The following is a 12388-nucleotide window of genomic DNA, read 5'->3' as shown; positions in this document are numbered from 1 at the left end:
CTCAACAGATCCTCAGTTGTGCTTTTGTACTGCTGCAGTAAAATTCTGTGCATCAAACAAGTTACTTTCATATAGTAAATGTGATGTACTGTAGTTACTACTTCAGTTTTGATGGATAAATGCAAACTGAGTGAATCTTTTTTCCATGCACTCATTTATAGTCAAGAGGCTCTTGTTAATGTCAGTCCAACAGGGAAACTGAATTATTTGTACACTTTTTTGTCCAGCACTGAATAATACATCTTACAAACAAGAGCCAATTAAATGAAACACTTTGTTCACGGCATTGTCATCTAAAATAATCTTTGCGAATACTCCAGTAAAGTGTTTCCAGGCAATGATTGTGTGAAGAATATATTAAACTTGTTCTTATTTGACAGAGTTAAAGCATCATTAGCATCGCATCGGTATTAAAATTAAATTAGTTTAGACCATCTCAGCTCTCCAAAGTAGTTTTAGCTAATACTTAAGTATATAGTTTTATCACTTATAGTTAAATACTGAACTACTTCACTTTCTCTAGACAACTGAATATTTGGTATTTACCATAAGTATAATTGCCAACATTTGGTATTCAGACTAATGCGCATACTCTATACCTGGCTGAGTTGAATCAGCAAGGTGTCTGAGCGCTGGTAACTCCCTAAATAGGTTCCCTCAAAATATTTAAATGTAAATGGCTATGAAAAGGAAAGTTGTTAAATCCTTTTACAGAGGTTCAAAGTATATTTTAAATTGGCAGACACTGTATATCTGACCTTGATTTTTATAACTTTCAAGGTAGCAGCACTGTACTCACATTTAAAAAATACTGGTTAGAGTAAACTTTATTGGAACATTGTTAGGATAATTCATAATGGAGATGTTGAACAGCTAAATTTTATTATACTCTTTGAATCTCCAATTTTGAATGAGTTCAATTGACCTTAGTTTTAGAACTGTAGTATAAGTAAAGACTTTCAGAGGAAACATTACTTAGGAATAAGTGAGTGTACTGTAAGCTTCCTCTGAGATCTATATAGGTCTTTCTTTTAGCAATGCATATCTAAATGTATTTGACTTGTTGCAGTAGCTTCATTTCGTCTTGTTAAAGTGAAAAATCCAAGTCGTCTTCTAGAAAATAACAGAAAACTCATAGTAATTGTAACAAAAAACCTTGTAAATGATATTTTGGTAACTGTCTCATAGCAAAAAATACAGTGGGATTCAAACTTTGAGATGTCTCTATGGCATTCATTCAAAGTAGCAAAATAGTGTGTAGTTTCTTTATTATAAAACAACCTTAAATAGTTTAAAAGGACAACAATACCATGGCATTCTAAATTAATTCAGCTTTGCCACACAAACTGCTTCCACTACCTCTATAACACTAGCTTTTTTAAAAACTACTCCCTTTGTTTTATCCCAAAAGATCACAGCATATTGGTTAGTAGGATTTGGAGAGGGGAGGGTTGGAAGCATCACTACATTTTCCTCAATTTAATGCAAAGTTAAGATACATATTATAGTAATTTTATTAAAAACCTACAGCGATTCCTTGTCAGACAGCTTGAACTTCCAGTTTTGTTAACTGTAGACCACTATGATTATGGAAAATGTTCACCAGTTTGCTTTCAAGCCAACTCTGCTGCATGTGTCCATGAGTTCCATAAAGACTGCATGCTTTCTGTTTAATACAAACTGTATATTTTTTTTACACCCATCCTTGCTTTTTATATTTTATTTTTGTTTCCCTTTCCTTGGTTGGATGCCTGTGTGTGTTTAATCCAAATCCCTGTCCAGTCCTGGAGTTTGAACTACGGAAAGCCAAGGAGACCATTCAGGCCCTCCGAGCCAACCTGACTCAGGCTGCAGGTGGTGTACATAAACCTTTTCTTTAGTCTTACTACTTTGACAATGTAGAAGTAGCTGACCTCTTTCCAGGTGAAAGAGAGTAAATTTTATGTTAACTTCTTTTTTTGCAGAAAATGAAGTTCCTTTGCAGGAACGAAAAAATTATAAATCAAGTCCTGAAATTCAGGTAGGTGGTTGACAGACATTGAGTTAATAACTTTAACCCACATACAGCTGTAGCATAGCAACCATAAAGAAGGTGAGCATAAGATTTACAGTTTTCATTGTTTTCTTTTTTCCAGGAGCCAATCAAACCTCTTGAGAAAAGAGCTCTAAACTTCCTAGTCAATGAATTTTTATTAAAGAATAGTTACAAGCTTACTTCAATAACCTTTTCAGATGAAAGTGATGATCAGGTAAAGTTTGGTTAACCTTTCTGAAAACAATGTTTGCCTGCATTTCTTATTTTTGAATCTGGGTTTTTTAAATTTGTTTTTGATGTCAGAATAGTTCTTGAAATGAGCTCTGGTTTTGCAAACTCTTACAAATGCACTGAACGATATGCACCTGAGTAATCCCAGTGAAGTTAGTGGGACTACTAGCATGCATAAAATTAAGCATGGTCATAAATATTTTGCTGATTAGAGCCATAAATTGAAAGTAAAGGAGCACTATCAAAATAGGCTTTGTTTTCAAAACATGTAAATAAAGGGCTGCCGAGCACACACAAATGGGTAGAACTATATTTTAGAGCATTTTATAATCTGGTAATCCATTATCCAGTTATAATTTGTAAATGCAAAACTGCCATATATTTTCCGACACGCTGTCACAAGCACACAATGTCACTCTTAAAAGGTGTGTTTGAACATTATCTTCTTCTGAAAACCTTCAGTTGATCATAGTTTTTATTACAATAACCATTTTATGTGTATTCTAATTACAACATATAGAGAGTGAAATGAGAAATTAATTTTCTAAATAATTTTCTATGCATTTGTCATCAGAAGTAACTATATGGACTAAAAATAGCCCATCAGGGTAACTATTCCAAGTTTGTGTAGTGATTTCCTCAGTTTCGCATCTTTAGAAAAGTTTGATTATCGGCTCGTTTCTGGGTTAATGTAGACAGTCCCCGAGACTTACAACCAACATGCAGGGAAAGAGTTCGGGTCTTCTACTTGCTTAATACTTCCCAGCCAATCACCACGTCAATAATGGAATTATGACCCACAATGGAAGCTTTACCAGTAGGGGAAAAAAAACAATGTGTTTTCAAAAATTCAACTTCATTTTACATGCCGTGGAACAAATACCAAGAAAATAATCATATCCTGCTTGCTGCTTTGAAGTGAATTTTATCGGTATGTTTAAATAAGGTAAAGCAAGCAATCTTTCCCCAACATAAAATATTGTGCAGCAGTTTTCATAAATTTATACAATACCTATTTCTCAGTCAAACTGTGTACAATATTAACTTTCAGAATTTACTGTCTTTTAAGGTTCGATTAAAAATGAAGTAAGGGATGGGAATTACTATTACATAGTATTGGATAATATTTTGTAAATCCATATAGCAGTGGACAAAATGCACATCTTTATGGAAAAACTTAAATGCTACCACATATTACATGAAAATTTTTGTAATGTTGAAATAGTGTGCAACAGAACGGTTTATCTCTCTAAAAGAATTCTTTGAGGCTCTCTATTAAGTGTGGTGTCTTAATGTGCATTTCTGCTCTTCAGATGGACTCCATAAAAATTAAATTGTTGGGTTGCACATATGTCTCACATTATATACAAAATGTGTTCAGTTTACAGGGGGAAAATTTTTTAAAGGCCAGCCCTGCAAACTCAACCTATTCTCTGAGAGTCAAGTTGGATTATCTGATACTCATGCATAATCAGCAATAAAAGAACTTATGTGGGCAAAATTCTGCCCTCAAAGGCGGAGAGTGGAAACAATAAATCCTAGATTTTTAATATAAAACAAGAAATGTATGCCTGAAGAACAGTGGAAAAGAATTGTACAAAAATGTGAGCATTTAATATCTTTGAAGATGCTCTTTAAGGGTATATCTGCACAGCTGCTAGGAGCATACTTCCCAACATGTATAGACAGATGTACATGAGTTCTATTCAAGTTAGCATGCCAAAAATAGCAATGCGGCCACTGTGGCATAGTTGGCAGCTTAAGCTAGCTACAGGTGTCCATACTCTGGCTTAGACAGATTAGTATTTGGGTGGCTAGCCCAAGCTGTCACGGCTGCAGCCACATTGCTGTTTTTAGTGCACCTGCTCAAACAGAGCTATTGCATGCCCATCTCCCTACCCTGGGAAGCACAATCCCAGCTGCTGAGTAGACAAACCCAAAGTGACACAATACTTGAATAATCAAATGTATTTTAATGTCTTACACATGCTCTTCTCTTTTCTTATGTTATTTTGAGCAAACTTAATAGTGGAGAAAGAAATAATGCAGAATAGTCAAACAAGAAAATAGAGAACTTTAGGTGATAGTCTAAAAAGATAAAATGGTTCCCAAGTTTTGAAATGTACGCAATTACTGTGATTGAGTGCCCAACATGGGTGGCGTGTAATGGAGGCTAAGCCTCCCCAAACCTCATGCTGGAGGGGAGGGGCAGTTGCGGATTTGGGTGTGGGGGGAGAGAAGAGGTGGAGTGGAGATGGAACTGGCTTGGAGCTCCAGCCGTGGCCCAGGGCTCAACCCAAGCAGGGCCTTCCGGGGGGGCTGAGAGCAGTGAGCGGGGGTGGGGCCTTAGCCGGAACAGGTGGGGCAGGGAGCTTCCTATCCTCCCCAAGGGAAAGCCTCACCTGCCACCCATGGTACCCAATATTGAATGTGAATATGCACTCAAATAACCAGTTATGTAAGTAATGGATTATTTGTGCACACAGTTTTTGAGACTTTGCATTTTTGAAAATTTAGGCCCCTGTATTATTTATAGATAGATGGATGCAATAAAATCCATGTGTATGTATGAGATGGAATTTATTTAATTTATTTATCTATTTAAACTTTGAGGGGTAAAAAGGCCCCTGCATCAGTAGTACAATACCCTTTCACCAGCTGCCTGCTTTATGCTAAAAATTTGCCTGACTGGTATACTGGATAAAATCCACACACCTTATGAAAGAAACAACTACTAATATTGCCAGATGTGCATTTTGGAAGGCTTCCTAATGCAGATCTTAGAAGTTTCTTTGGGGTGATACTACTTTCTGCCCTGGAGGAGCAACTTTGACTTCTTCTGTTTTTCCCTTCAGTTTGGTATAAGCAGCTCACCTTGCATTCTCCAAATTACCTTGACATTTTGGCATGTGTCTTGTTCTTATGCAGCTATATAAATGAAGTGAACAAGAATTCAAGAATAAAAAGAAATGTGCCATAGACTTCTGACTCTGCTTTTAATCTTTTCAAGGATTTTGAAGTGTGGGATGATGTAGGATTGAACATTCCAAAGCCTCCAGACTTGTTACAACTCTATCGTGACTTCGGAAACCATCAAGTAACTGCAAGAGATGTTGTGGATGTAGCAGTTGGTGTTGAAGAGGATGAGTTAGAGGTTACCACTCCTACACTAGGGAGCGTTCCTATATTTGGAGCATCACAGTCAATAGAAGTAAGATTATAGTTAACACACTTATGTTTGTTATGTACTGTCATAAGTGTAATTTGCTAAATTGTTTTCTTTATTTTTATCTTGCATTTAGCAATGCTTAATAGTGCAAAAATTAGAAGATCAAATTAATGCATTAAACAGTGAGAAATGGTCTTTGATGGAACAAATCCGAAGACTTGAGAGGTATGTATTTTTGATTTTGCAGCATTTTACATAAGAATATATGTAAAATATTTAAAACAAAAAAACAAAAAACCTCACTAGTTGTTCATAGGGTTTGTCTCTAGAACTGACAGAATCTTACCTTTAATATATGGAATTTTGTTAGAACCAATAGAATATTTCAGATTTTTACTGCTTTTTAAGGGCTCCTGTTACATACAGGTTGAACCTCTCTAGTCCGGCACACTCTGGTTGGGTAACATCTGTGGTCCGGCATGATTTTATTTTGTTTTTTATGCTTTACCTACTTATTGTCTTCTGCCAATACAGTAAAATTGTGTAACAACACTAACACTTTGTTATGAAGAGAGCCGGTAAGCCTTGGATAGGTGGTGTTGCAAGCGTTGATCCGTTTATTCGCCTCAGCGAGATAAAAATAAAAAGAGACGTGCTCACTACAATATTAACCTCCCGTGGTTCGGCAAATTATCTGGTTCGGCACCGGTCAGGTCCCGAGGGTGCCCAACTAGAGAGGTTCAATCTGTGTAGTAATTTATCTCCTGCATTTATCAATCATAGAAAATTAAGATGACACCGTTAACTTAAATATAGATAGATAAGGAATCTTATTTACATTAAGGATGTAAATGGCATTTTTAAAAAGTAACTGTTTAAATTATTCCAGTTGTATCAGTTTAATGTTTTACCATTGACAAGTTCACAACAGGCGTGGCAGGTGCTGCAGCACCCCCATGTTTTACATGGGGTCCCGGCTGCCGGCCCAGCACATTAGACATTTAAACATTAACTGAATACATTACCGGTAAGACTGATGCTTATTGGTTAACCGGTTAACATTTTACATCCTTAATTTAAATTGTTTAAACAGTGAAACTAAAATGAACTTAAATACTTCTTGCTCTTCACCGTTGAACTATTTGTGTTTGCATTTCTCTCTGCGTGGAAAATGAAAATCTTGTTTCACTTCTGTCGTCAATTTCTTTTGGTTCCTAAGTACTGCAATACTTATGTTGCAAACACTGCTGAGGGGATGTTCATTTTAACAACTTTCTCCTTTTGAAATAAAAGAAACAAACTATTAGTCTTGCACCAGCTTTTATGTATCCCTTAAGTTACACAATAAGATTTCTTCAGAGTATGTATGTATATATACAAAAAGTGATAACCTCTCAGTCATTTAGTCAAAGTGTATAGTTACCATTTCAGGGCAAGTGAAAGTATATTAAATTTTGAGCTCTGAAAATTAATTCAAAGCCAAAACATCTTAAATATTATACTCCATATAGACATGTGCTTCTTGACACTTCGTGTTTGTTGAATTCTTTGGGCTCAGCCCGAAACATATAAAGATCAGTCTTTTTACACTTTTATCTTTAAGATCTTTCGGGCTACACCACTTCATTTTCCTTTACAAAAAAAGGGTACAGCTACGCTGCAAAAAAAAAACACTGTGGCAGTGAGTCTCAGAGGCCATGTCAACTGACTCAGGCTTGTGACTAAAAATAGCAGTGTAGACATTCTCACTCAGGTAGGACCACTGGCTCTGAGTCGCATCCCCCTCACCAGGGGCACGCATTTCCCCATCCTGAGCGGAAACATCTGCACTGGTATTTTTAGCCCTGTAGCACAAGCCTGAGTCAGTTGGTTTAGGCTTTGAAACTTGGGTTGAGGGTTTGTTTTTTTTTCTGCAGTAGATGTACCCTCTGAAAGGAGCACGACACATCTCGTATGATATAAGATGAGACATTACTGAAGTTGTAAAAAAAAAAATTGACATAGCATGGTATTCATTTACACCACAATATTTTCATATTTCAGTTGTCTGATTCAGATCTTCTTTTGAAAAGCTGCAATGTAACATTTGTTTTTCTTCTTCTAGTGAAATAGACTTCCTCAAGAATGAAAATTTTGCTGTTCCAGTGATTTGTGACTTAGTCCACGTGCCTCTCTCAGTTCCAGAGGACAATGGACGTTACTTAGATATCAAGAGTTCAGACAATGACAGTAAACATGGAAAAACTGAGGAAATAAGCCTTGCCATATCAGCCGAAGCAGATTCAAAGACACCTAAAGATGATACACTAAGTTCTCTCCCTAGCAAAGAGAGAGAGAAATTGCCCTCTTGTGCTCTGTCAAATAAAGCTGCAATACACTTTGATAAACCTAATAGGTTAGTGATAAAAGTTTTAAACTGAAATGCTTTTTTTCACAGTAGGGAGATTTTTTTTTTTCTAAAAGCGCAGTGCTACAGAATTCTTACTTCTTTTCTACCTCTTGCTTTCTAATTTCCAGTCTTTATTCCCTTCATTTAAGTATAATAGATGGCTTTACAAATTTCTCTACATTCTTTTGTATTTTGGGGAGGGTGTGAGTTCATTTAGTACATTTGTTAAAGTTGTTAAATTACACATTTTCATTTTTAAATTTAAATATTAAGAATAATTTTTTTTACTTCTGTCCACTCCTGAGTTCGGAATTGTAGGGCGAAAACACTGGTATTAAAACAATGAATGAGGGAAAAGGGATGTTACTATTTTTTTTTCCTGTGTTCCATCTCTTTATAAAATCTATTCTGTTCTTCCTCCAGGGAGATTGAGGAGTTCTGTATTTAGGCATTGTTTAGACAAATGCATACCAATATAACTAAAAATGTTAACTATATAATTACAATTTAAATGTCAGAAATCTATGCGTTTTACTGTCCTATCCTTTTAGGGAGGCTGTCCCTAAAAGTCCGGTGACATTCAGCTGTTGGAGATTTGAGACTTGGGTCCTGTCATCACTAGAAACATAGTATTAAAATGCAACCTTAAAGCACTGTTAACTTATGTGAGATTAAGACTTTGCAGTCAGCATATACACGCACGTTGTGTCAGCTGGTAATGGGTAAATCCTGGTTCCAGTGAAATCATGACCATCTGATATTAAATTAAGCTATTGATTTAATATGCATCACAGAAACTTGGTGGAACAATGATAATCAATGAGACACTGTAATAGTGGGTTACAAAATATATATGAATGATAGAGTAGGTCGTGCTGGTCGGAGACTGGCACTATATGTGAAAGAAAGTGTAGCATCAAGTATTGTAAAAATCTTAAATTAGTTAAACTGTATTGTAGAATCTCTATAGATAGAAATTCCGTGCTTGAATAAGAGCATAGCAGTACAAATATATTACTGACCACTTGACCAGAATGGGGATGGTGATTATGAAATGCTCAGGAACATTAGAGCAGCTACAAAAACAGAGAACTCAGTAGTAATGGGGGATTTCAACTATCCCCATATTGACTGGGTACATCGCCTCAGGATGGGATGCAAAGATAAAATTTCTATTGAAATGACTTCTTATTGAAGCAAGTAGTCCTGGAACCCAGGAGAGAGGAAATCCTTTATTTTAATCCTAGATGGAGCACAGGATCTGGTCCAAGAAGTGAATATAGCTGAACTGCTCAGTAATAGCGAAAATGTGATTAAATTTAACTTTTTTGTAGTCAAAAAAGAATGTCAAAGAAACCCAAAGAAGTATTTAACTTCCAAAAGGGGAACTACACAAAAATGAGGAGGCTAGTTAAATGGAAATTTAAAAGGTACAATCAAGAGTGAAATGCTTGCAAACTGCATGGAAACTTGCTGTATGCATACCCCAAATCCAAAAAAAGGAAACAAAAAAAGTTAGAGAACCAGAAAAATGCCCTGATGGGTAAACAGAGTAAAAGAAACTGTTTGAGGCCAGAAGGCATCCTTTAAAAATTGAAAGTCAAATTCTAGTGAGGACAATTGAAAGGAGCATAAACTCTGGCAAGTAGAGTGTAAAAGTATAATTAGGCGGGCCTAAAAAGAATTAGAAGAGCAACTAGCAAAAGATGCACAAACTAACGACAACAAAAATTGTAAGTATGTCAGAACCAGGAAGTCTGCCATACAGTCAGTTTGGCAAGGCAAGATCACTGCGGAAAAGGTAAATAAATTCTTTGCATTGGTCTTCACTGCAGAGGACGTGGGGGAAATTGCTGCACCTGAGTCATTCTTTTTTGCTGACACCTAAGGAACTCTGCCAGATTGAGGTGTTGTTGTAAAGGAGGTTTTGGAAGAAATTGATAAATTTAAATAGTAGTAAGTCACCAGGACCAGATGGTATTCGCCCAAGAGTTCTGAAGGAACTCAGATACAAAATTGCAGAATTATTAATTGTGATATGTAACCTGTTTCTTAAATCAGCTTCTGTGCCAGATGACTGGAAGACAGCTAGTGGAAAGCCAATTTTTAAAAAAGTCTCCAGAGGTAACTTTTCTGAGCTATAGTCCTAGTTTCTTTGACCAAGATCTTAAATGAAATAGTTATCTCAGAAAAAGTATCCTTATCACACCGATATTTTTGAGCATTGTAGTGGTTGGGAGAAAGAAACATACATGCGACCAATAAGAATATTGTAGTCCAAAAAAGTTTAATAAAGGAGTTAGTACAACTTCTAAAGTTATTGTTCTCATACAAAAACAGCTCTGAGTAAGATTGCCTTATGAGTTATTTCAGCTCTTTCTCCTTTCTATATGGACCAGTATCCATCCTACTTGCTTTTGTTATTTTTCTGAGCTTTCCAGCTATTCTAGTAGTAACTGATGCAGAAATGTGGTAGGTGTGTTTATACTAATGGAATTGGTTTCCATCTAAAGTGTATTCCTTTCAGTTATGTATTTCATAACATAACAGATATAGGAGCTCTCTCACTTGTAGTAAATACCTTTTTTAAAGTTAGTTAAGTGTACCACTTGTTTCTGTATTTTAACAAGCTGGTCAAAATTTTCCAGCCAAAATATTTTCTTACTGAAAAACGCTGAAAACCAATTCTTTTTCCAAGGGAAAATGCTTTCAGTTAATCTGTCTATTTTATGGAAAATTTCAAAACTAATATTTTCATTTGAAAAACACTTTTGGAATTCTGCTTTTGTTCTCTACTTTTTTTTTCTCCTCTTGCCACAGAATGCAGTAGAAATTTTCTAGGATTTTTGCCTTTTTTCTGAGTGAGTATGGCTGGGAAGTTTTTTCCCAAAAAACTTCCTCAGCTGTTGATAAGTTACTGGCAGCAGGAAAAATTAATCTGTAGTTTTCCCACTCTAACTTCTCAAAAGTTGTCAACATTCTGAAAAGTTGGAGTGAAGAAAGGAGAGAAACGAAAATGTAGGTGAGGTACTCTGGACATTGTCTTATTGCAGCTTGCCAAAAATGAAAGCAAAAATAGGGTAGGACTCACTTTTTTTTAAACACTTCACTTTTTCTTGCAAAAAACAAATTCATTGTGAATCCTGTAAAATGGAAATAACTTCCATTTTTTTGAAAAATTGCTTCTTCATATTTTGACTAGCCTCTAGTATTTTTCTTGAATATCAGTGTATTCATTCTTCAAAATGTAAGACTAAAAAATTACTATCAAGTTCTAGTAAGAATCATCTTAACTTGCAGAAATTAAAATGCCTTTAAATGCTAGGTTTTAGATACAAAGTTTTGAATGTGGAGTTCAACTCAGAATACACTTATGTGCATCCACTGGAAAACTTAAACCTGAAGGCATGTTTTTCTTTCTAGGGAACAGAAGTAAATCACTAGCAATGATAAGGTTAACAAATTAACTTTAAAACTAGAAACTAGAATACCTGCTCCTGCTTTAGAAGAACTTTAGCTTCCTTGATCTGTCATTTTTCAATCTGAATAAATACAGATGGATAGAGATGGTTTGTAGTCCTAATTTAGGCCCTGGTTCTGAAGACCTTTAGTCAGGCAGAGCCCTGAATCCACATAAAGTCCTACTGACTTCAGTGGTCTGCCTGCGCAGAGCCTATTGCAGGAATAGGGCCTAAAATCAAACTTGATTTTGCACTCAACAGAATAATTTATACTTAAAGATCATACTTAATCCTCTCTTGACAAAAGCAGAATGGACAATTTAAAATAAAGTTGGCTGGCAATTTCAGCTGAACATCAGTCAGTCTTTTAAAGGTGTTAAAAATACCTTATGGAATTAGATTAAAAAGAACAGTTTTATAAATGTTGAGTTTAAACAGTTAGTAGTTATCCAAAGTATTAACCCTAAAGGTTAAATATAGGTTTGCCAAAAGCTAGGGTAAGTTGAAAACATGCTAGCTTCAAATCCTGTTACTTAGGCTTGGTCTACACTAAACCCCCAAATCGAACTAAGGTACGCAACTTCAGCTACGTGAATAACGTAGCTGAAGTCGACGTACCTTAGTTCGAACTTACCGCCGTCCAGACCCGGCAGGCAGGCTCCCCCGTCAACTCCGCGTACTCCTCGCGGCGAGCAGGATTACCGGAGTCGACGGGGAGCACTTCTGAGTTCGATTTATCGCGTCCAGACTAGATGCGATAAATCGAACCCAGAAGTTCGATTGCCTGCCGCCGAACCAGCGCGGTAAGTATAGACAAGCCCTTAGTAACTTATCTTTACATAGATGAAGTTAAAGGAATAGTCAGTGCCTACTGGTAAAGGAGTAGTTGTATTGTTTACAATAGGTTGCTATTCAGTGTTCTGAGAATTCCATCATACAATGGTGGCTGGATCTGTTCTAACAATTAGTCTAAATTAGTTTGAAATCTACAACTCCTAACTAAGCAATTGTCAGATTGGAAGAATTAGATACTATTCTCCTGATCGTTCTTTCACTGCCAGTTTATGGAAATTGCTAACTGTATTGATTTTGGAAAGAATTTC

The 12388-nt window shown here is 36.0% G+C and overlaps 1 protein-coding gene across 3 annotated transcripts in view; it reads left to right on the top strand.

Annotated features, from left to right (window-relative positions):
• The window catches only part of RELCH (RAB11 binding and LisH domain, coiled-coil and HEAT repeat containing), a 112895-nt gene that overhangs the window by 27929 nt on the left and 72578 nt on the right, over positions 1-12388 (top strand). For all 3 annotated transcript variants that reach the window (XM_054020081.1, XM_054020080.1, XM_054020083.1), the window contains exons 3-8: positions 1783-1854; positions 1965-2020; positions 2136-2249; positions 5277-5477; positions 5569-5660; positions 7540-7830. In XM_054020081.1, the coding sequence (XP_053876056.1) occupies positions 1783-1854; positions 1965-2020; positions 2136-2249; positions 5277-5477; positions 5569-5660; positions 7540-7830 (826 nt within the window). The remainder of the gene's footprint in view (positions 1-1782; positions 1855-1964; positions 2021-2135; positions 2250-5276; positions 5478-5568; positions 5661-7539; positions 7831-12388) is intronic.

This window comes from Malaclemys terrapin, chromosome 2, assembly GCF_027887155.1.
Source record: "Malaclemys terrapin pileata isolate rMalTer1 chromosome 2, rMalTer1.hap1, whole genome shotgun sequence".
NCBI lineage: Eukaryota > Metazoa > Chordata > Testudines > Emydidae > Malaclemys > Malaclemys terrapin.
The sequence above is the reverse complement of the archived record's forward strand: the minus strand, read 5'-3'. Positions and strand labels throughout refer to the sequence as shown.